This window comes from Syngnathus scovelli, chromosome 2 (genome assembly GCF_024217435.2).
Source record: "Syngnathus scovelli strain Florida chromosome 2, RoL_Ssco_1.2, whole genome shotgun sequence".
Classification (NCBI taxonomy): Eukaryota; Metazoa; Chordata; class Actinopteri; order Syngnathiformes; family Syngnathidae; genus Syngnathus; species Syngnathus scovelli.
The window spans coordinates 10,634,185-10,656,514 of NC_090848.1; the positions used below are offsets into that span (position 1 = coordinate 10,634,185).

General features: G+C 42.5%; 2 protein-coding genes and 1 long non-coding RNA gene across 13 annotated transcripts in view; all 3 read left to right on the forward strand.

Moving 5' to 3' along the window:
- lig4 (ligase IV, DNA, ATP-dependent) lies at positions 1-5,853 on the forward strand. 5 transcript variants are annotated; one of them, XR_007488295.2, is made up of 6 exons: positions 1-398; positions 748-2,815; positions 2,892-3,575; positions 3,950-3,990; positions 4,092-4,211; positions 5,513-5,844. XR_007488295.2 is itself a non-coding variant. In XM_049753451.2 (4 exons), exons 2-3 carry the CDS (start codon positions 753-755, stop codon positions 3,559-3,561), a joined length of 2,733 nt encoding a protein of 910 aa, XP_049609408.1. In that variant the 5' UTR covers positions 1-398; positions 748-752; the 3' UTR covers positions 3,562-3,575; positions 3,950-5,853. The 5 variants fall into 5 exon arrangements, 2 of the variants coding, with proteins under 2 accessions (XP_049609408.1, XP_049609405.1); XR_011086435.1 differs by having other exon boundaries at positions 5,604-5,843; XR_007488294.2 differs by having other exon boundaries at positions 4,092-5,853.
- An 831-nt stretch (positions 5,854-6,684) lies between these two features.
- Positions 6,685-15,839, forward strand: nalf1a (NALCN channel auxiliary factor 1a). The gene is made up of 3 exons (XM_049753463.2): positions 6,685-7,889; positions 13,115-13,286; positions 13,681-15,839. Exons 1-3 carry the CDS (start codon positions 7,203-7,205, stop codon positions 13,977-13,979), a joined length of 1,158 nt encoding a protein of 385 aa, XP_049609420.1. The 5' UTR covers positions 6,685-7,202; the 3' UTR covers positions 13,980-15,839.
- A 2,387-nt stretch (positions 15,840-18,226) lies between these two features.
- LOC137840059 (uncharacterized) overlaps positions 18,227-22,330 on the forward strand; it is a 33,663-nt gene continuing 29,559 nt past the window's right edge. For 4 of the 7 annotated variants that reach the window (XR_011086453.1, XR_011086454.1, XR_011086452.1 and 1 more), the window contains exon 1: positions 18,227-18,348. This is a non-coding gene — a long non-coding RNA (uncharacterized lncRNA). The other 3 variants (XR_011086448.1, XR_011086449.1, XR_011086450.1) reach the window with 2 other exon arrangements.

The window sequence follows — 22,330 nt, forward strand, 5'->3', positions numbered from 1 at the left end:
GGCCGGTTTGTAGTACTGTATACACACGCTACTGCGGTATGCTCTGTTGAAATAATTTGCTATTGCTTTTAAAATGATCAACTGAAGTTCCACAAGATTGTTATTATTTGAGATGCACCTTTATCTTTTACTTTCCAGGATCTATATTACCACATTGGTTCCGCTTTTGTTTCGAGGGGAACATTTCTGCCGAGCACCAGAAAGATGAACCAGGAAGTATCCTAAAGGGCCTGTCCCTCTCTCTGAGGATGCAAAAATGATAACTATAACTAAGTACATGTTAAAACATCAGATGATTGAGTAGCTATGCTTCAGCTCATGCAAGTTGAAAAGATCCAGCAAAATAAAAACCTACGTTTTTACGAGGGGAAGGTAACCGGACAAGTCCAATCAACAAGGTAAACAAAATACTTTCTCTCACACTAACAATAGTTTTAACCAAAACTTCAAAACTTTGCTATTGGTTGCTATTAATATAAATATATAAATAATATATAACTGATAATATATATATATATATATATATATATATATATATATATATATATATATATACACACACGCACACACACACACACACACACAGATATTGTACATGGGGAGAAGAAAATATACTTTGAAAAACAAATTGAGTGCAACACATTTTTTCAGACAAAATTCTCTCTCTTTACATTTGACTCGATGAGACCCAGTTTCATTATTTTCCAGAATGTCGTCTGATTTTAAAAAGTTGTCTTTTGTTTTCAGATAATATGGAGGAGACGTCCAAAAGCGCTGCAGCTGACCAGTCTTCTGTTGTTGCTGCTCAAGTCCCCTTCCTTCACCTGTGTAATACTTTAGAAAAAATTCAGAGATTGAAACTGCGTCCAGAAAAGTCTAAGACCCTAGGGGATTTCATCGAGTCATGGAGAACATTTCATTGTGCACTGCATAAGGATGATCCCAAAACAACCGACTCTTTCTACCCGGCAATGCGTCTCATTGTTCCCTCATTTGAGCGAGAGCGAATGGCCTACGGCATCAAAGAAAACATGCTGGCTAAACTTTACATTGACGTATTGTGCCTCCCAAAAAACGGTCCTGAAGCCAACAAGCTATTAAACTACCGCGCTCCGAGCTCTTCTCAAGGAGAGTCTGGAGACTTTGCCGGCATGGCGTACTTTGTGCTCAAGAAACGCTGCACCAGTCAAGGACAGCTCAGCATCAAAGAAGTCAATGACTTTCTGGATTCCGTCGCCATCAACAATGCGAGCAAGAAGAAAGACCTTGTGAGAAAAAGTCTGCTGCACCTCATCACGCAAAGCTCGGCGCTGGAGCAAAAATGGCTCATCAGGATGATTCTGAAGGATATGAAGCTTGGCATCAGCAAGGAAACGGTCCTCCAAGTCTTCCACCCGGATGCCGCTGAGCTCTACAATGTCAACACGGACCTCAGCAAAGTGTGTGAGCAGCTCCACGACCCCGCTGTGTCTTTGAGTGATGTTTCCATTGGACTTTTCTCCGCCTTCAAACCCATGTTGGCCGCCGTCGCTAACATCGGCAACGTTGAGAAGAAGATGGGAAACAGCCCTTTTTACATTGAAACCAAACTAGACGGCGAGCGAATACAACTCCACAAGGATGGCGACGTTTACAAGTACTTCAGTCGGAACGCCTTTGAATATACACAGCAGTTTGGCGCATCTCCTTTGGAGGGTTCCCTGACACCTCACATCCACAACGTATTTCAAAAGCACGTTGTCAATTGCATTCTCGATGGGGAGATGATGGCTTACAACCCGACCGCCAAGACTTTTATGCAGAAAGGCAACAAATTTGATATCAAGAGACTGATGGACGATTCAGAGTTACAGACCTGCTTCTGCGTCTTTGACGTGCTGTTTGTCAATTCCCAGAAGCTTGGCAAGGAAACGCTGAAGAAGCGCTACGAGATCCTGCAGACGATTTTTACTCCACTTACCGGCAGGATTCACTTGGTGCAGAAAATGGAGGCCCGAAGCACGCAGGACGTGGTGAATTCTCTCAATGACGCCATTGACCAACGCGAAGAGGGCATCATGGTGAAAGATCCGTCATCCTTCTACAAACCAGACAAGCGGGGAGAAGGCTGGCTGAAGATCAAGCCGGAATATGTGGGCGGCTTGATGGATGAGCTGGATGTTCTGATCGTTGGCGGCTATTGGGGGAAAGGGAGAAGGGGTGGTATGATGTCCCATTTTCTATGTGCCGTTGCAGAAGCGCCAAAGCCTGGCGAGAAACCCTCGGTTTTCCATTCGCTCTGCCGCATCGGCTCCGGCTACACTATGAAGGAGCTGTACGACCTTGGCTTGAAGCTCGCCAAGCACTGGAAGGTTTATCGCAAAAACGACCCGCCGGCCAACATCCTGTGCGCCACCGAGAAGCCCGAGGTCTACATCGAGCCTCGCAACTCGGTCATCCTCCAGGTGAAAGCTGCCGAGATAGTCGTCAGCGACATGTATAAAACCAACTGCACGCTGCGCTTCCCGAGGATCGAGAAGATCCGCGACGACAAGGAGTGGCACCAGTGCATCACCCTCGCCGAGCTGGAGCAGTTCCGTGGCAAGGCGTCGGGGAAACTTTTTTCGCGGCACCTTGATATCGCCGCCGCCGGTCAGCCACAGAGAAAAAGACCAAAGCTGCCTGCCAAACCCAAGAAGGCGGTCAGTGACCTGTATAAGCAGCAGGATCTCTCTGGGGTTACCAAGGAGACGGACATGTTCGAGGATGTAGAGTTCTGCATTCTGAACGGCATGGAGGATCACCCCAAGGCTGAGTTGGAGAAAGGCGTGGCCAGGTAAATTGCCTCGTCATGTACATCCGCCATGGATTACGGGCAAAACAACTTACATCGTGTGTTGCATCTATTTCAGGTGTGGCGGTATTGTCGTTCAGAACCCAGGGCCAGATACTTACTGCGTGATCGCCGGATTGGAGAACATGCGCGTGAAGAACCTGATTCTCTCCAACCAGCACGATGTGGTGCGGGCCTCGTGGCTGCTGGAATGTCTGGAGCAGAAGGGATTTGTTCCCTGGCAACCACGCCACATGATCCACATGTCACCCTCCACCAAGGAACACTTTGCCAGGAGCTACGACCGCTACGGCGACAGCTACTTCCAGGACACTGACGAACAGCAGCTGCGGGAGGTGTTTGAACGCACGGGAAGGATGGAAAGCTCAACAGCCGTCGACGTCTGCCAAGTCGAGGAGCGATACGGCTGGGGTGATCTTCCCACCAGTATGTTCCGACCTTTCACAGTTTACATGGATGACTACGCGGACATCAACGACCCTGCAACCGCCATTTCCGCAAGTTGTTTGGATATCAGGGCCATGGAGTTTCGCTACCACGGAGGCACAGTGGTGGACAGGTTGGAGGAAGGCGTGTCCCACGTTGTTATTGCGGCAGAAACCAGACTTGAGGATTTGAAGAGATTGAGGCGCAGCTTTCGAAAGAAGTTCAAAATCGTCAAGGACACTTGGGTGACTGACTCAATCGGAGCAGGGCATCTGATGAACGATGACAACTATTTGGTTTGACTGAATTTTACCAGGTTTGAATAAATTATTCTAAATTCCCCCCAAAAAATATTGCATATACATCTCTGCCAATGTTCTGTACTGTCCGATATTTCCCACAATGCAACTCGTCATAGCTCATCTCGCATTACTCATTTCGGACCGTGCCTGTCTGCGACATTATCTTTTTTCCACTGTGATTCTTCTTATCTCCCTCCAGATTCATGTAGCTCTCGTGCATTTCTATTACACGGACAAACTAAATTTGTTCTGTAAAATTGATTGTTTTGCAATGCACATAATGGCTAGGTTTACGATTGAAAGTTTTGAACAAAATAAATTACATAGATGCATTAATATTGTTCTTATTATTATTCACATTTTCCCCCCACATTTTTCTTTTTTTCAGCATCAACTCTCCTAGATCCCACGTATGGCGTGTTGAAACTGGTAAAGCACTCCACAACACAGACAACCTTGTGTTTGCTGTCTTCCAAAATGTCATCAACGTGTCATGGGACTAATTTTTGTCGTAACCTTCATTTCTCCAGCCTCTGGGGTGCTACCTGTGGTGTCCTGGGCATTGTTGGATGTAAAATAATATTTTGGGAGTGAGTGAGTGATGGTTTCTACTGAGTCTCGAAGGAGACACGGATAAAAAAAGAATCCAGGTAATACAACACAGCAAGTTCAGCAACATTGAAGGACGCTCGCCAGTAGGAGAGGGTAAATTGATTTTTACGTTGAAATTTGCCTCAAATCTAAAGACATTGCCATTAAACACTGTTTTCAAATAAGCAGGAGACATCTGAAGTAAACATGCTGTCATCTGAAAGGTTCTGTTACCTGGCAGCCCTGGAGGACTCAATTAGTATCATAAAAAAAGCATCCCCTCATTTTATCAACACATATGACCACTCCAGAAAAGGAGTCTTCAGCTTTTGTTTGCTCCACAAGATAGTAAAGAGGTTGCCCGTTCTCCTGAGACAGCAGCGACATTGTTGCTCCTGCAACACTCTTGCCTGTGGCTTTGCTTGAGTCATATAGGGACAACACACTTTCATCATCTGCTAGTTTTTACTACACAAGTACCATGGATGATTGTTTTTTTTTTCTGATTTTCTAGTCCCAATCCTCCGTGAAGTTGCCGTTTAACTTGAATGTCACGTCAGCCAACCCAGACTGTAATGTCACTCCAGCCCTGTGAAAAAGTATTTTATTTAGTTAATCTTGATGGAGAAGGCTGATGCGGTCCACTGTCCTGTGAAAATGAGTTTTATCACATTACGTGGAGCTCAAAAGAATGCCAAAGCTTATGTTTCCCATTACGCGAGTCAGTCACGCTCCCTAAAAAGTACAAATTAAAACACTGCAGTGAAAATTACGAGATTGTATTAAAATAAATCAACTTGCATTACCTTTTAAACAGCATTTTTCTAAATGCTCATAGACACTTTAGAGCCGCGGTTCCCAACCTTTTTTGCGCCACGGACCGGTTACATGTCAGACAACATTTTCACGAACCGGCCTTTATAAAAATATATAAATAAATAAGAAGGGGCTTATTTAATTGGAATAAGTTGGCATTTATGATCTAAAAAGTGTCATGATGGTGTGAACTGTTCCATGTTTAGTGATTCTCAGACAGTTGCACATCACATTTTATCAAATCAAGTAGAAACTGACCTGATACATGAACACCAAGGAACGTTTGCAAAATGTCGCAGTTTCATTTTCAAGGATGTCACATTAAAGGCAATGTTAATGTCCACTTCCATCCTAAACAGTTTAGCAGTCTAAGAGAAAAGTAACAATTGTGATAAGAATGGAGTTTTCAATTCAATGCTTCTTACAGCTACAACGCACAACACAGAAATGTTTCTCCCACACTGGACTATTTCCAGATATTGCAGAATTTAGTATGACTGTCAGGCTTTAATTAGAGATACTGAACTAGTATTTACTCCTGCAGGGCATCGTGCGTGTGTGCGTGCGCGCGCGCATGCGCGTGAGTGCGTGCGGCATATTGTTGAGCCTAAAGCCCAATTTCTGCTCTTTGAAAGTAACTGAGAAGAAGCAGCTGAAAGACGGCAAATCCATTGAGACTAACGCCACTAAGGAAGTCGGCACATGGGCAGCGGGGTACCAAAAACAGCCAAAAGGAAATATAGTACACAAGTCACCAATAAATGAATTGCCCAAAAATAAACAAATAAAAATATTTCAAACACCTGAAAAAACGTTTACCAACATTTTTTCTATCAAAAAATGCAGCCTTGTAATTTCAATAATTTATCATCATCATCATCATCATCATCATCAACGTTTAGTGGTTGTCCATTGAGGGTAAAACTCTCTAACAAAATAAATCAATAAAAGCTTTCGTCAAATACTATTATTTTCTTGGCGAGGACACTCATTTTATGACTTTAAATATTGACTGTGTTATTGCAACTTTGAAATCGCAATCTTCACATTTCAGTGGAAATTCTGTCTGACGCTCTTGGACTTGACTCACCTCAAGCGGAGGAGAGGATGCTGCGACTGCGGTGCGCGGCATAACGTCAGGGCTGGAGATGGATTATCAAATATGCAAGTGTGAGGAGCGTCGTGACCGGATAAGGGGGAGAGTGGCTTTTCAAAATAAATTGATATATATTCGTTTCACGGAGCACTTCCGCATTTTATGTAAGTGGAATGTCAACTTCCGGTCCGTATGTAAATACAATGACGACAGGGGCAAGAATGTAAACATGGCACCTAATGGCCTGAGCTACTTGCTTGCATATATAAGAAATATTCAGGTGCCAGGTCACTCGTATCTCAAGGCACAATTGTATTGGAAATTACATTAACATTAAAGTGAATGTCTTGCAGTTATGGCGTTTAACCAATACAGTGAAATTGACTATGACTAATTACACTGGCCAAAGATTTTTCATTTTTTTAAAAAACAAAGATGCAGGTAATATTTATGAGATAAAAATGAATAAATTAAGGTGTCAAAAATAGGTTTGACATATGGGGCCCTCCTGCATCACTGCAATTGATAACGCAATTGATAGTCACCGTTAAATGACCTCGAACAGAGGTAGCTTTTATTTTGTAGAAATAAATCGGAAATAGCGAGCCTTATTACCATCAGCTTTTAGCGAACACGCACAGTTCCTTGGCCAATATGGCGGCGACTTGACGAAGGCAGCGGGATGAAGAGGGTGAGGGCTTGAAAAAGCAAAGAGGTCCGTGACAGGTTGCGGGCCCATCCGCCGACACCTTGCCAAGACCATGTTGGGAGAGGACAGCCGCCGCAGCGTCGCGCGACCGAGGTGTCGGTGAGCGTGCAGATAAGAGAAGACGCGCTCGCGAGGCCACGCAGGAGGAGAGGGGGAGCGGAGCGGCGTTCGGCTCGTCTCGGCGCGGGGCTAGGACAGCAGCGGCTTCCCCCCGGTCGGTCAGCCATGGAGGATGCGGCCCGGGCTTGCCAGCGTCTAATTTGCCAGCCGGCCCACGCTCACTTGGATGGGAATTAGCCGTGGAGGCCAAGGCAAGCCGGGACAAGCCAGCGGTCGACACCTGAAGGGGGAGGAACGCGAAGCGGACCCCACGTCAATGACTGTTGCGGCAGAGGAGCCGCCACGGTGGAGTCGGCAGGTTCCCAAAATATGACCAGGGGTGCTGGGACGTGTTGGCAGCAAGATGACGACGACGGCTTCCAAATCTGGCTAGAACCCCCGCGCGAGAACCAAAAGCCATTCACCGACTCCGAGAGGGCACAGAGATGGCGACTGTCCTTGGCATCCCTCTTGTTTCTCACCATCCTCCTCTCTGATCACCTGTGGTTCTGCGCCGAGGCCAAACTGGCCAGGACCCGGGACAAGTTCCGATCGTCCCGCCTCCTCTCTCCCCAGACCCATTCAGCACACAGCAGCCTCCGAGAAAACCCTCTCGCTATTTTTGTAGGAAACTCGAGCAAAGATTTGTGGCGGCTGGAAACTTGCCACGCGGACACTTTGTCCAACACCTGCTTGACTTTCGCCGACGCCGACCAATTGTGCAGGGGCCTCTTCAGTCAAGAGGGCACGTCGGTTGTAAATATGAGCGATTTGTACCTCTCCTTTTGTAACTCCTACTCGCTGCTGGATTTGCTCAGCGGCTCGATGAGTCCGGACAATTTGAACTGCAGCCTGGAAGTGTTTGACGACGGCGACACGACCCGATGCAGCTTATGTGTGCAGGCGTACCAGCGCTACGACCAGCACGCCCAGGAGAAGTACGAAGACTTTGAGCTCCTCAGTTGGAAATACGACCCGTCTGAGTATTCAGTACGGACGTGCATGGAGCAGTGCAAGGTAGGCCGGTGCGGGCGGGAGGGGTTGGGGGGGGGGGGGGGGGGGGGGCGGAGGGGAAAGGGGGTGGCTTTCTGGTTTTTGGCTGATGGCGAGGGTGATGCGGTGGCCATCTGTTGATTTGGACCCGGATAGACGCCAGCTTTGTGGTCCTCCCCCTCCTGCCGTCCCCATGGCGACGGATGACAGATTCAAGGAGATGGACTGGCCTCATGTTCATTCATGTAGCTGTCTGGCAGTCCCATGCTAATGTGCACACGGAGGCCCTACTACAGGACACCTCCAATCCGTGTATCATTTGTCCTTTTCACTTTTTCTTTTTTACATTACCAGTTGAAAAATCATCAAACACACACATTTGCTATGCTGTTTACCCTCACCAGGGTCTCAGGCAAGCTGGAGCTGACTTTGGCCAAGAGGCAAGGTCCACCTTGGACTGGTCGCCAGCAAATTGAAGGGCCTGTACAGTGCTTTGAGATACAAGTGACATGAACTATTAATTGTTCTTCAGGACGTTTTTTGCTTTGACGTGCAAACTTATCAAGAGCCGCATGGTGGTAGCAACTGCGACTCACTTAGCAATAAAGTAGTACTTTGGCAGATAGTGAGCGATTTTTCAAAGAATTGATTTCAAACTGTGAAAGTTGATGACAAAGTAAACACGCTAACCATTTCCACACTGATAACCGTGTAAGCAATGGATATTCGAACACAAAGAGTGGCGCCACACGTATCACATGACTCTGATATTCAATTGGTTGTGAAAGTGATAACTGATGTTTGCCAACGTTAGCCGTCACAATCAGTCAAGACAGTCAGACAACCTTGTTCCCCTTTTTGAATGATCAACCAGTCGCCAGGTGTTCTGCGCCACTCCACGTGGAGAATGAGTCGTTGAAGTCAAGAGGCGGTTTGGCGGCCTAATGTGGCGTGAGGCTCTTGTTTGCTCATTCTAGCCAGACACACTAAAAAGCCTCTCAACTGGCTTGATGTAATCGCTAGCCACAGTTTAAAAAAGGTTTGAGGGGGTCCAACTTAACACATATCTACTGCCCAAAATAAGGGTGCAGCAAAAGTTAATGTCTGGACCAAATTGTACTTCTGAGGTTAACTTGCCATGTAAGCCATACTGATTATTGTAGGTGTGTTCCCATTCTAAATATATTTTGTCAGCAGGAGTGAAGAGCTGAATAACAGAGGAGCTGTCGGTTTTCGTGAATGGCGATGCAGTCTCCATTCACAGAAGCCCCAGCCAATCCCAGATGGGCTCTATTCACCCAAACACCGACAGGGAAGCTGCACATACATGTCACAAACCCCACCAAGCCATCTGCTCGCCTCTAAAAACCAAACCCAAACACATTTGGTTGCCAACCCGGCCTTCATTTTGAATAATGCAGTATTTGTGCAGACGCTTTTTTGAGCCAACCGTTGACAGAACCTGGAAGTACGTGCCATGTCATCATCTCATCACACCTTTGCGTTTATTATCCGTGCAGTCCCTTTTGCAGTACAAAACGGCACGATGCAGGTTTTCCTTCAATACGATTCTCAATCTCACAAATCAATGAATGCGAGTACTGAAGCTTTTGACTATCCCTGAGCTCCTTCAAGGCGTCTTTCCTTCAAGTTCACAAAAAGCGTGCAGATGTCTAAGGGCAGGTGAACACTGCGCAATGCTTCTGTATCCGACTCTAACGGCACCGTCGTGTGAGTCCGTACCACGTTTTATGCTACGTACCATTTCACTTTTTAAATCCATAAAATGGAGTGTTAGACTGTCAGTCTCAAAACATTATTATTATTATTTTTATCATTATTTTGTTTTCAAATGTATCCATCCATCCACAAAATTATATTGTAGTATTATTATTATTCTGACCCTTGTGAGGAGGAGGATGATGAATGAATGAATTAATGAATGGAAATTGCGAAGCCAATAGAAATGAGTTCATCGATATGCGTCATACAAGACTTATTTAACTTGAGTGCATATTTAGGAAAGTACTGAATAATCATTAGTAACTGTATGATACGTCATTTTAATAATCAATTTATTTTTGGTGTAGGGTCTGAAACAAAAACACAATCTATAAATAGAATTAAGTGCCAACCAAATAGTCATATAACATGTTGAATTCACCTTTAAACAGTTTTTTGCATGTTGATAACTGGTGCTGATGCAGGAGGATAAGGGTTTAAGTTTTGTGGGAATCAATCGGAGGCTAGCTCATAAATACCACCATCAATCTGTGAGGGTCTTTTATTCACGGTCAAAATTCACAAGAGGGATAAATAGCTTTCATGGTCACCGACCGGTATGTAGTGGTCATTTATACACTCAGTAATGAGTGAGCCCGTTTTTTTTTTTTTTAAAGGGACATCAGACTTGAACATTATGAGCTCCTGCACTGCAACTGAAGCCTGATGTCACTCTATCTGCAGTAAGATGAACATATTTACTGTTTAAATTAAATGACCCCTTTCCTAATGTGTTGTGTGAACTTCCCTCGTCATATTTTTTTTAACAATCATCTCTTATGTGTGCGTTGATGGTCCAGTGCTTGCACGTCACTGCGCCGCCTAAATTTGTAGAGACACCCACAAAGCTTGACTTATGACTCAAACCGTGGTGACCACGAGACTACTCCGGAAGAAAAAGAGACATGAGCAATACAGTGACACAGGAAAAAAAAAAAACAAGTGCAACACTAACCAAAAATTACAAGCAAGCCACCAAGTCTCCATAAATAACCAAAATCTACCCAGAACTGCATCTCTACCAATCCCCATTAAATGTGAGTCACAGCTGAGGTTTCATCAGCACTCAGTGGGTCACTTCTAGTAAACAGCTTCGGGTTTCTGGAAATTCTTGGAAGCTTGTCAATAAAATTGAGGCGCCATTAATTAGGCCACTTCCTGTGGAATAGCGCTGTATGTGTGTTTTGGGATGATTATGGACTATCCAACAACACGGGCATATATTTTCACAAGACGTACAAAATGGAGACGGTGAGAGGTTAAAATTATGATTTAGATTGACTTTTGTTGATTGTTGAGTTTGTTGTTGATTGGTTTAGTTAAACGGTTTGAAAAGGGAAAAACATACATTATGTTGTGGTTGCGAAACTTGGTTGTTGAGCCACATATTTTCAACAACATACATTGGGACAAAGTGCAGTACAGTAGTCCTCTAGATTTGGAAAATGGAGCATTAGCGGGGAAAAGTCTTTAATTTGGGGGTATTTGCACATTTGGGGTTTTGTGTACATTTCTTTACTTTAAAAACCTGAATACTCCCAACAATTGAATACATGAAAACGTAGTCAATGCTATAGCCAGACATGGTCAACTTCATGCTCTTCATCAAGGTTTCTTCAGCGTGGGTCACTTCAGCATCCAGGGAGGATTTTGCTCTGGTCTGAAGATATTGTCCAAGAAAGTTTGCATCATTTTTCGCTTCTTGCTTTTAAAGCCACTGATGCTCAAAGATTGGGAATGCGGCTCTATAAGAGAGCATGCCTCGGCTGTCATTTTCAGCCCAAGCAGAACAAGCCCCTTTCTTCATTCTCTTCGTTACACTGACAGTTTGATGTGTCAGTGCAGACATCAAAGTTTGGATGTGCGGAAGTATTGCAAATACATTTCTAACTAACATGGAAGCGTTGGTATGTGGGTGGTTCTCAGAAAGTGTGTTCCAAGAATGGCCGCGACGGCTAATTTCACCTCTCAAAATACATTCACACACAAAATACAGCACAAATCAAGTGGGACCCCGCTTTCTGTGAACCACCCATGTCCGAAATGTTCATAAAAGAGCATCTGTGCTTGAATACTGTCCGAACCGGTTCAATGTCTTGATATATAGCTGGCGGCCCACCAAGCTGCAAGGTGACAGAGGATTTCTGAGTGCCGGGTCCCCATTCACAATGATCACACATTAGGCTGATCAAATCAGACTGCAGGCCTGCTTCCTGACTAACTCAATTTGCTTCCCTTTTCACGCTGCGCGCACAGATGCACACGCACGCTTGCACCGTTGCACTTGTGCACATAAGCAGAAAACCAGCAGTGAGTGGGGCAGCACCTATCGAGGTCCCTTGGAAAGCAGAGACTGACGTTACCTTGGAAACTGCTGGCATACATTTTCGGGAGGACCCACATTTTCTGTTTTTTGTTTTGGTTCTATTTCGGTAGCCATGGCATCCCTAGACTTATCTTACATCTCACCATCAGGAATTATGCTGCTACTGTATCTTCAGAGGCATGTTTAGGCGTAGTCCAAACTCTGTCATGATCCATTTTCTCTCTTTTGCAATTCAATGCTGCTATTAAAGCCAAGCAGCATGGGTGTTAGGCGCAAATGATTTTAAGGTTTGCTTCCATTTGTCTTCTACGTTCTGCAGAGCGAGTAAATCCCTATAGAAGTTGTCCTCAAACCTTTTACACAAAGTAGGGTCTGATCGATATTATTTTGATTTTTCAGGTTAATGTCAATGCCGATTTTTGGCAGAAATAAAATACTGATTACCAATTAAGCAAAGTAAAAAAACATAATAAAGCTTAAAATATTTTTTGACCTCTAAATACACGCAGATTTTTTTTTTCCTCTGGAAAAATTAAACTCTTTTCTCTTACCTTGCTTAGAGGGCCTAGTCATAACTTTATTTTGAAGGTTTCCCGACCCACTCAGCTGAGCTTTTAGGAGCAACCAGTATTTAATTTTTTTTTTTCTTATTCATTTTTTTGCATTAATTTTTTTTCTATTATTTTATATATATATTTTACATTGTTCCTTTTCAGGTTATATTTTTGTTATTGTAAAGTTGAGTTTTGACAAGTGAATAAGTGCTAAATGTTGATATTATTAATTTAATAATTGTGATTTCTCAATATCAATCCAAACAATTGTGATTATTATTTTCTCCCCATAATCGCTCAGCTCTAATTCTGTAAAGTGATTGGAATGAGTTTCGCTGTGGGACAAGACTGAAGTCCCATCAAACACATTTAGGGAGCACAGAGATGGTGAGCTAGATCTCTCAGTTTCCAACATCATTAATGGGCACAGCATACTCCCAAATTCTTGCAGAAAGTCTCCCAAGAAGATTGCAAACTGTTGGACTGCAAAAAGGGGATTTTTTTTTTTTTTGTCAGCCAAAGATTGTATCTTAGACCAACATGTTATTCCCCCCCTCTAATCATAAATTCTTCTCTGTCCCTTACAGTCGGCGTACAAGCCCTGGCTGTGTGCTCAGTACTTCCCCACCGCGCAGCTGTCGTGTCAAAGAAAGGTATCGTGCCACCAGTACTGCCTGGAGGTCCAACAGAGCTGTCCGTACATCCTGCCGGACAACGACGACTTGATCCATGGCGGCAGCCCCAGCTTCATCTGCACGGGTTATTGTCCACTTTGTCTGTCTATTGCCGTCTTTCACTGAGCCAAAGCACCCGTTTTACATTAGCAAAATTTCACAAATGGTATTTCTACTGAAATCATGTTGAGCTCATCTCAATTTACTCACAAGTAGCCCTAGTATGACCACTGTGACATTTTGGGCAGACATTTTGCTACTCCACACAGCGTTCTTGTCCGGCAACAAGAGCAGACAGGCGAGTGGAAAATTCTTCTCTAAATTGGTCGATTGGAAGATGCTAAAATTCAATTGAAAGCTTTAAACATCAATGTCAGAAAATCGGTCTGACCCCTTCTCTCCGATCGAGCTCAATAATCCTCTGCCCTGTTTAAACGATTATTGAAAAGATGTGTTTTGATTTTGTCTGCCAATTTCAGGACTCTTCACAGAGCATCCATCAGAGAGCAAGCAGGATTGCTGCGACGTCCGATGGGACTCCAACACGGACGGCCCCTCGGGCGAGACGCTAAAAAGGACTGGCTCCGCCTGCCGGCGCAAGGGAGCCTCGGTCACCTCCGCCGCCACCCCGAGACTGTACAGCGGGCGGCTGAAGATCTGCCTGCTGGCGCTCGTCCTCCTGCACACTGTCATCATCATATCGGCCTCCCATAACTCCACGTTGGCGAGCCCCGTTGTCACCTTCTCACCGGAGAAGAGCACATCCAACGAGGATTGAACATCGGGATTGGTCCAGGCTTAAGGTTTGTCGCTTTTGCAAATGCGTCTGGGATTGCCTCTGGAAAAAGAAAAAAAACACCCAGTACACGATGCGAGGAGGGCTTGGAGTGGACTGCACCGCCCTTTTAAAGAAGTGACCTCTTGCCACTTAAAACCTGCTCATTGTTTCTATTCCAGCCATATGTTCAGGAGCATCTCGTGCCTCCACCTCTCCTTTCTTTAAGTTTCGTTATGTTTTCCCCGGTTTCTGTGTCTGGATTGCTCGTCCGAATGGTTAGCGACAAGGTGGTCGCCCCTGCTTGTCGTTTGAATTTTTGATCCTTCTTTTGACTCCTCCACACTATTTCCCGTCCTTCCTCTTCCTTACAACCTTGTAGTAAGTCACCCGTCACTCATTTTGGTCTTTCAAAATTCAGCTCCTAGAGATTTTGTTAATGCTCCCCCTCCCTCCCTCCCTCCCTCCCTCTGATGCTACATGCCTCAACAGTTTAGGCCTCAAGTGCACTGAAACTAAAAGTAACGGCGCCAAGCAGTGCGCGCCAGGTGGTGTTAAATTTACCTCATGATGGCGGCAGTGGTGGCACTAAATTGACAGTTGGCTCATGGACGTTGTTGTCTCTGACGCTGTAGGAATAAAACAAGTGGGGGGGCGAGTGGGAAGATGAAAACAGGAAAGTTATTGAAACCAAAACCCCAGGGGGCCTCATTTATCAACTTCTGCGTGCACAAAGTTGACCTATTTCTACAACACACACAAAACCAACTCATATTCTTGTGTAGGTTTAGAATTTTGGAATCAATTAAATGTACTCATCTCATTCTACTTCAAAACACGACTGCGCACGGTGTTCTTTTTCCACCTTTGTAGTTTCACCTTAAGACTAATCACAAAATATACTATGTCACAGCCCAGATTATTTCCTTCAACATAAATTTAATCTGAATGCGTTTAGCCACAAAACCGCAACATTTCTAGTCATCTAAATGCGTTTAGTATATTCAACATTTTTTGTACCATTTCTTAAAAACACTCTAAAACACAAATTACAATGTTATATTTCAACAAATCCAAAAATACAGCTGTGCCTCATAATGCAAGTGACAATTTTTTTCCAGATATAAGCTATCGTTCGCTCGCTTTTTTTCTTTGACGTGCCAATAAAAATGTTTTCGATATTATGGAAACCATAGATGATAAACGTAAAAGAAATATAGAATTATACATTTTCTACATTTAAAACGATCATTTCACTTCACCTTCAAGTCTATCTTAATGCATAATAAGATATGCTGTAGAATGGCTGCCCAATACCATCTTTATGGTAATTGGTTAACGATTTAAGGAATGGCTGTTTGAACACAAACGGTGTCACAACACAAGTAGCCAGACAATATTACAATATTCACTGGCATACATTTGTTATCATCTGTGAAACATGAATAGTAACATAGTAGAGTCACAGTAAGTGGAGTGAAATTCTGTCTGCATGATTATTATACTGCCAGCTAGTGGCCACACACCAGAAGGAACTGCAAAGAACTAAGAGTGATGCTCAAATTGTTTATTCTTTACATTCTATTTTATTAGGTTATCACAACAGTATATGTTTTATAAAGTAAAAATTCGTAGAGCCCAAGTTTCCTTATTAAAAAACATGACAAATTTTTGGTGTTATTTTTTTGGGGGCGGGGGGGACTGAAACAGATTACGGCATTAAAGGTATGGTCGCTTAATGGATTGAGCTCATATTTTAAGGCAATTTAGTTGACAAAAATATGTAAGATTCAGAAAATCAAACAATAGCATCTTCTTGCTAACGCTATTGATGTTTTTATTGAACTTGATATGTAGAAGACATACGTTACCTCCAGACACTTTTTGTTCTTCGACACGCATGTTGATAATTGAAACCCCGCATCTTGAGTGCCTCTATGCTGTTACACCCCAAGTCAGGCCAGCACTGGCAATGGGGCAATATTATATTCATTTAAAAATGAATCAAAGAAAGTTGTGTGTATTGCAACATTCATGCCACCCTTAATAACCTGATGACCCAGACAAGCAAAGGGCTCCATTCGCATTGGCATGTGAGGAAAGTGAGGAGAATTCAAGGGCTGATCCATCCCACTCGTGTGTGAATTATTTTGACTTGTGGCCATCTGCTGTGTAAAGTTCACAATGGTGACTGAGTTTAAAGTTATGACATCATCAGTTAGCATCCTATAAAGTGAGAAGTGCAGCCTGATTAGGCTGGTAAAGACCTGATCCAACCACGATGTGCCAATCCCAACAATGGTTGTGGTGGTAAACGAATCTTCTTATTTTCCTTTTGGTAAACGAATGGTGACACTGAAACGAATAGAGCAAATTTAAAAAGTAAAGCTAGAGCCAGGTAATTTGAAATTTCTGAGAAAGAACAACCTAATCTGGTCTGTCTGAAAAGAAAAAGGCACACGGCCTAACTGTCCTATCCCAGTCCTGTAACTACAGCGCCATCTGCTGGATCTGGTTGGTCATCACCACACTTGGCCCGCAATCCAAATGGGCCTTTAACTGTTGTTTATTACATTTGCACCTTACTTTGGATAGATGTCCACCAAAAGTCTCTCTCTCTCTGTCTCTCTCTCTCTTTCTCTCCCTTTCTCAAAGAAATTCCATTTAAAATCGTCTTGCTATTTCTCTTGTTGCCATTTTGTTTCCTTCCTGTTGATTTTTTAGATGCAACCACGAACCATCTGACCCCAGCCCGGCTTCGGTCCTCATTAAATGTCCATTTGTGCCTGTTGATTTTCAAAGCCATTCATAGACTTTTACTTCCCGACCTTCGGACTACCACCCGTGTCTGACCCTCCTTGCCCATCTCTAAGAACCTTCCCCGGAAGACAGCAGCGGATGTATTCGTTCCTCTGATTTTTAAACAGTTCATGTTGCGTGCATCTATGCAGAAGATGCTTTCTGTTGTAAATATGTCGCTGCAAAATGGCTTCCCATTGCCCTCTGCAGACTTACATCCTGCCCTTCTCGAACCCTCTGTTTGAATCTCACTGTGATTTCTGTTAGCCTCCTCAGTTTTTGTCTGCTTTTGGAGATTGTTATTGCCGCATTTTTCTGTTGTCTACTGCAGTGGTGTGACTTGATGAGTAGGACTAAGTTGGATGTTTAAAAAGAAGTGATGAAGAGGTCGTGAAAAAAAACGTTCAAAAAAACAACACTTGAATTATGAAAAGGGTTCCAATACAAAAAAATGATAATGTTATCATATTGTCATACTAGAGATGCTTTAGTTTGCTATTTTCCTTTCTTTTCTACGAAAGACTTGATGAAATGAAATTATTTATAAAAAATTCGTCCCTCGAGTCATGATCTTTTGGGGATGTGAGAAAAAAAATGTATTTATTAACATTTTGTTCGAAATAAAATAAAAATTATGTTACACATTATTTTTATCTTTTATTTTTTTTGTGAGTAGTTGCTGTGATGAAAGAAGAAAAGGTGATATTCTAGGATTGGAGATTTAGATATACTAGATCCAGAGAGAGAGAGAGGGAGAGAGAGAGAGAGAGAGAAACACGCCCTCACCCAGACATCAAATAGCATCTTTGGCAATTGTTAGCATTACCCATTCCAAGCAGCAGATGGCGCCCTAGGAAAGGCCTTCATTAAACTGTTTCAATCATTTTTTTGAACTACAGTAAAGCACTCATTTTACATTTGATGTTAAACAAATTGTTGGTAATTGAGTACCATAGCTCTCAGACAATGTTGCTCCCGTTACATTATTACATTTATAAAAATATAAACCAGTCATTCCACAATTGAAGGACAATTCAGGCACCAACATTTTAAATACGGCCTATTTACTCAATTATTTTGTTTTTAAGGGGAAATAGGCCATAAAACGTTACATAGTTCAGCATGAGGCTTTTTCCATTAATGACTGCAGGTTGTGTATGTTTGCTGTATTTTTTGTTGTCAGGGCAAAGCAGGGACGTGCGGTCAGAGGAGGCAAGGGAAAAGGAAAAGGGGAAAAAAAATTCAATTGTTTTTATTATACAGAGAAAAGAGACCCAACGGAAGCAAAGAACAAACGTTCTCCAGCCTTATGGCAGGGGGCGCTAGTGATCTCGGGATGCTTAATGCACCCACCTGTAGAATAAGTGATCTCCGGTTCAAATTTACAGAGAACAACTGAGGAGCGGTCGTCCATTTATTTCGTTTTACATTCGTCGTTTTTTTTTTTTTTTTTTTTTCGTTTTTACATTTCGTTTTACAATGGAGGACTACATGTCCAAACGATTTTTAACTCTGGATTTTCGGTCGAAGCCGGAGGTCATCAGTAAAGGAAGGCCAACTCCGGAGTTAAAAGGTTTGATTCCGACAACGGGACTTCGTAGCAGTGAGCTTTATTGAGTGTTTTTATGTGTGAAGACTGCTGATATGGGATTTTAATTAAAATAGTTCAAATTAAATAATGAATAAGCTACTCTAGAGAAGCGTTCCCCAACCTTTTTTGTGACATGTTTAGGTGTCGGACAAATTTTACCGATTTGGTGACGTCAGTGCGTCCCCAGTCATTCTAGCATGTCATTTAAGCTAGCATTGGGCCTCAAATACAGGTGTTTTGTTTGCATGGAATAATTTACCTACATACTGTTTGTGTAATATTAGTTCATAAGAGTGTACACGCTAGATGCCAGAAGGTGATGCTTTATGATCATTTGCCTTCTTTGCAAAGTGCTAGTAGCTTATATTATTTTGCCCATGTGTGAAGTGCATTAAGTTGATGTTTTATGATCCTCTTCGTTTGAAATGCTTTACTGCCATCTTTTGGCATCGATAAGCAATTTCAAACACCTTTTTGGGAGGGTGTCATTTATTCACAGATTTTATAGCATGTCCTCCAGTTCTGGAAAGACCAAAATATTGATCGAACTTTTGGATTCAGGCCACGCACTGGTGTCTGGAAAGCTTTTTCCTTCCTTGTGTTTGTGTGCTCACAGTACTTAAATGAAGCTAGCGCTGTTACCCCCGCAATGTCCCGATGTTCCAAATGAGATGCCAACACCCCACCCACGTGCCTTTTGGCTCACTCTCATTCCTAGGAAGTGTACATCATTGCATCTATAGAAGTCGCAAACACGTTGGTATTTTGACTTGAACAAGACATTTCTGACTAACCAAAGATTTATACTTGGCCGACAGAATTTGTATTGTCAAACATGTCTGGGCAAGAACTATTTAAAGGCACAGCTCAGAAATAGTCATCTCACAAAGTCCTTTCCTTCCCCCCAGTCATCAGCAAATAAGCCTCACATTCTCACTTTCTTTTTTGGATGTTATTTTTGCTCAAGACGTTTTAGTCCAGTGTTGTCTGATGACATGTTTTTGTGCCGGAAGCCTGCACGTTGATTAAAATAGGGCTATAATAAATGCCATGAGTGTAATTTAAACTGTACAAATATATGGCTACCGAGAGGGCTATGATATGTCGTTACAAGCTTACATTGTCTTTTTATGGGAAAATACTAAAGAAAGGACACTTGTGCAGCTTCACAGATTGTCACCAGAATCCATCTGGACATTTTCACTTAGGGATGTACTCACTTTTGAGGCCAAGAGTTCATAAAACAAAGGCTGTGGTTGGATGCCGTTTGGGACCATGCTGCCTCTCACAGGTTAGTCTCGGTACTACACCAGACATCTTGCTTGGGGAGGGAATTGTATTTTTTTAGTGTATGTTGTTGGAAATACGGTTACGCGTGTGGTATAATGTGTTGATAATTTTGAGTACTCCGCACACTTTATAATTTGTCGTAATGAGTTTCAAGCATAATGTGTTGACAAACTATTTACATCCGTAAGGGACATGGAATGCCTTGGGCTTCTACAACACTTCCTAGTTGCCTTCGTCTTTACTTTCTAGAATAGTTTGGTCAACATGTGTCATGGCATGGCCTATGATAGATGCGTGCTTTTGTGGAGGATTGGGGTCCCATAATTACTTTTCTGCCCCTTATATTTTTTTATGAGCTAACAAGCTGTAAATGAGATAAAATAATGCTAACCACCTAGATTTTAGCAATAATAATACAAAGCAGGCTGTTGAGTGGCTTTTTGCTCATTGCAGTCTAGCAGTGAAATAAAGTCAAGATGAAAGAAAAATGCTGAATGCAGGAGCTTTATATCATGGAAGCCGAGCTCCTCTCATGTGTTCCAAAGAGGCTGCTTATTTATCCTGCCATCAGATCGTTTGTCATGGATGCCGACTCAGCAATTTCAAACCATTACTTTGAATACAGAAAAGAATGAGGAGCGTTCACATCTTAGCGCAAAAAAATTGGGTGTCAAATCTTCGTCGTCTACAATGTAAAAGTACATTCCAGAGGCCGTCCTGCTGATAAATTTGGAGGTACCGAACTCTGCAGCTTCATGCATGAATTCATCCAACTCTTCATAATTGGAATTCTAGAATGTGTTATATGTTATATGAATGTGATATGTTCAGTTTCAAAACTCCGCTATGTAATTTTGGAGCAAGAAATCAGTTGCACAAAAAATGAAGACACTACCTACAAAACCTAAATTCCTAAGATGCTGATGGCAGCTATAGAAGAGGCGACACTCCTCCCCTGGAATGACAGCTACATTATTTCATTTCTATAAATGCCTTGGTGTTGTTATAGAATTTGCTTCTTTTATCAGATTTGCTCGTGTGTCACTAAAAAAGTGTCCACCCAAAAAAACCAGAAGAAAAACACTTTGTGCTGTAGGGCTTGCACGCAAGCCGACTGTAGAACAAATATTTGAAGCCAACCAGGCTTGTTGACTTCAAACATTTATGGATAAAGTCAAATGATGTTGAATTTATTCTTTCCCTTTGGTCATACACTGCTGAAAGGTAAAAGGCAATGTGAACATTTACACAGCAAACGAGTTACTGTGTCGTGTGACTCCAACGAGGCAACTCAATATTGATCGACTATTGCCAGAAAACGGAGCTGTCATAGCAATCTGGACGTCACATGACTTTATTTGGAGAAAGCAAATATGGGGTGAGACATAATGGAATAACAGTAACCTAAGATATTTCTTCTGCCAGGGTCTTGTTGTCATAACTACTCAGACATTCTGTAAAATGCTATTGTGACATTTTCAGCAATTCGATACTTACAGAAAGGCCATAATATTCTGTCAATTCTCTGCATTTTACTGTTTTTGATCATTTTCACAATGGAAAAAAAGACTGCACAAAAGAATCCTTCCCTCGCTTCTTCACAACATAATGCAATACATATTTATTTTTATTACGCTTTCACAACAGCTGTTGCCATAACAACGTGCTATATGTATGTACGTACGTATGCTTGTTCATTTGTTGCTAATAATTCCTAATCATCACAGCCTTTTCTTGCCAATGCATATTGTTGGAGAGATTGTAATTAAATTGACACATTAACTCTGCATGGTCGGGCGGGGAAGTCATAATGGCAGCAAGGGTGTACTGTATTTATATTCATAGAATGAATCCAGATGCACTGAGCAAAGTTCAATAAGTGTAACACAAAGGCTGCATAACTTAATCAAATGAATCACAAATCATAAACTTAGCCTGGGCCATTCTCACAGCTGGTTTGCGGAAAGCATTGCTCGGTCTTTTTATGAGGCTTTTTTTTTTTTTTGCCGTGCCCTTTCTCGCAGTGATTACTCATCCGGTTTAGTGCTCTTAATTAGAAAGTCAGTCTCATGCACAGATGGACGTAGAATCTAATCAAGTTAGATCAAAATATAGATTATTACAAGCATTGCCATGAAATGCTCACAGAATATAGACACTCCTCCAAAAGTATTGGAACAGTCAGATCATTTCAAATATTTTTTGAGGATATTTGCTTGTAAGGGCTGTTGGTAAATTTGTTAAGTGCTTTCATTTATCTGCTTTTAAAAAAAGCCCACATTGAACAAAAGTAATTATTTAAATAAGAGTTATGAATGCAGTGGTACCTTGATGTGTCCAGATAAATTACTTTGGGAATGCTACGGCGAAAAAAAATAACAGAGAAATATAGCCGTTACTTATCGTTCGGTGTTTTATTGCTCGCCTCATGAACACACTCCAGCTCCTCTTAACTCTCTCCACAGGAGTTCTTATTCTACCATCTTTATACGGATACCGAATGCCCTCCATGGGCACCTCTCTGTCGTAACAAACCTTTCAAGAGTCTTCATTTCAAATCTTCTTCCTGGCACTGTTGGACATTAATGAAGCAAACTAGCTAAGCAAGGTAACCTGTTGATAACCAACACAGATGATACATTGCCATCACATTCCATCCTTTACCATTCCTATT

Excerpts from the sequence above, each read along its gene's own strand:
- lig4 (XM_049753451.2), top strand. The coding sequence starts at position 753 with ATGGAGGAGACGTCCAAAAGCGCTGCAGCTGACCAGTCTTCTGTTGTT. Across the intron at positions 2,816-2,891 it reads TTGGAGAAAGGCGTGGCCAG|GTGTGGCGGTATTGTCGTTC; the intron begins GTAAATTGCCTC and ends CATCTATTTCAG.
- nalf1a (XM_049753463.2), top strand. The coding sequence starts at position 7,203 with ATGACCAGGGGTGCTGGGACGTGTTGGCAGCAAGATGACGACGACGGC. Across the intron at positions 7,890-13,114 it reads CGTGCATGGAGCAGTGCAAG|TCGGCGTACAAGCCCTGGCT; the intron begins GTAGGCCGGTGC and ends TGTCCCTTACAG. Across the intron at positions 13,287-13,680 it reads CCCCAGCTTCATCTGCACGG|GACTCTTCACAGAGCATCCA; the intron begins GTTATTGTCCAC and ends TGCCAATTTCAG.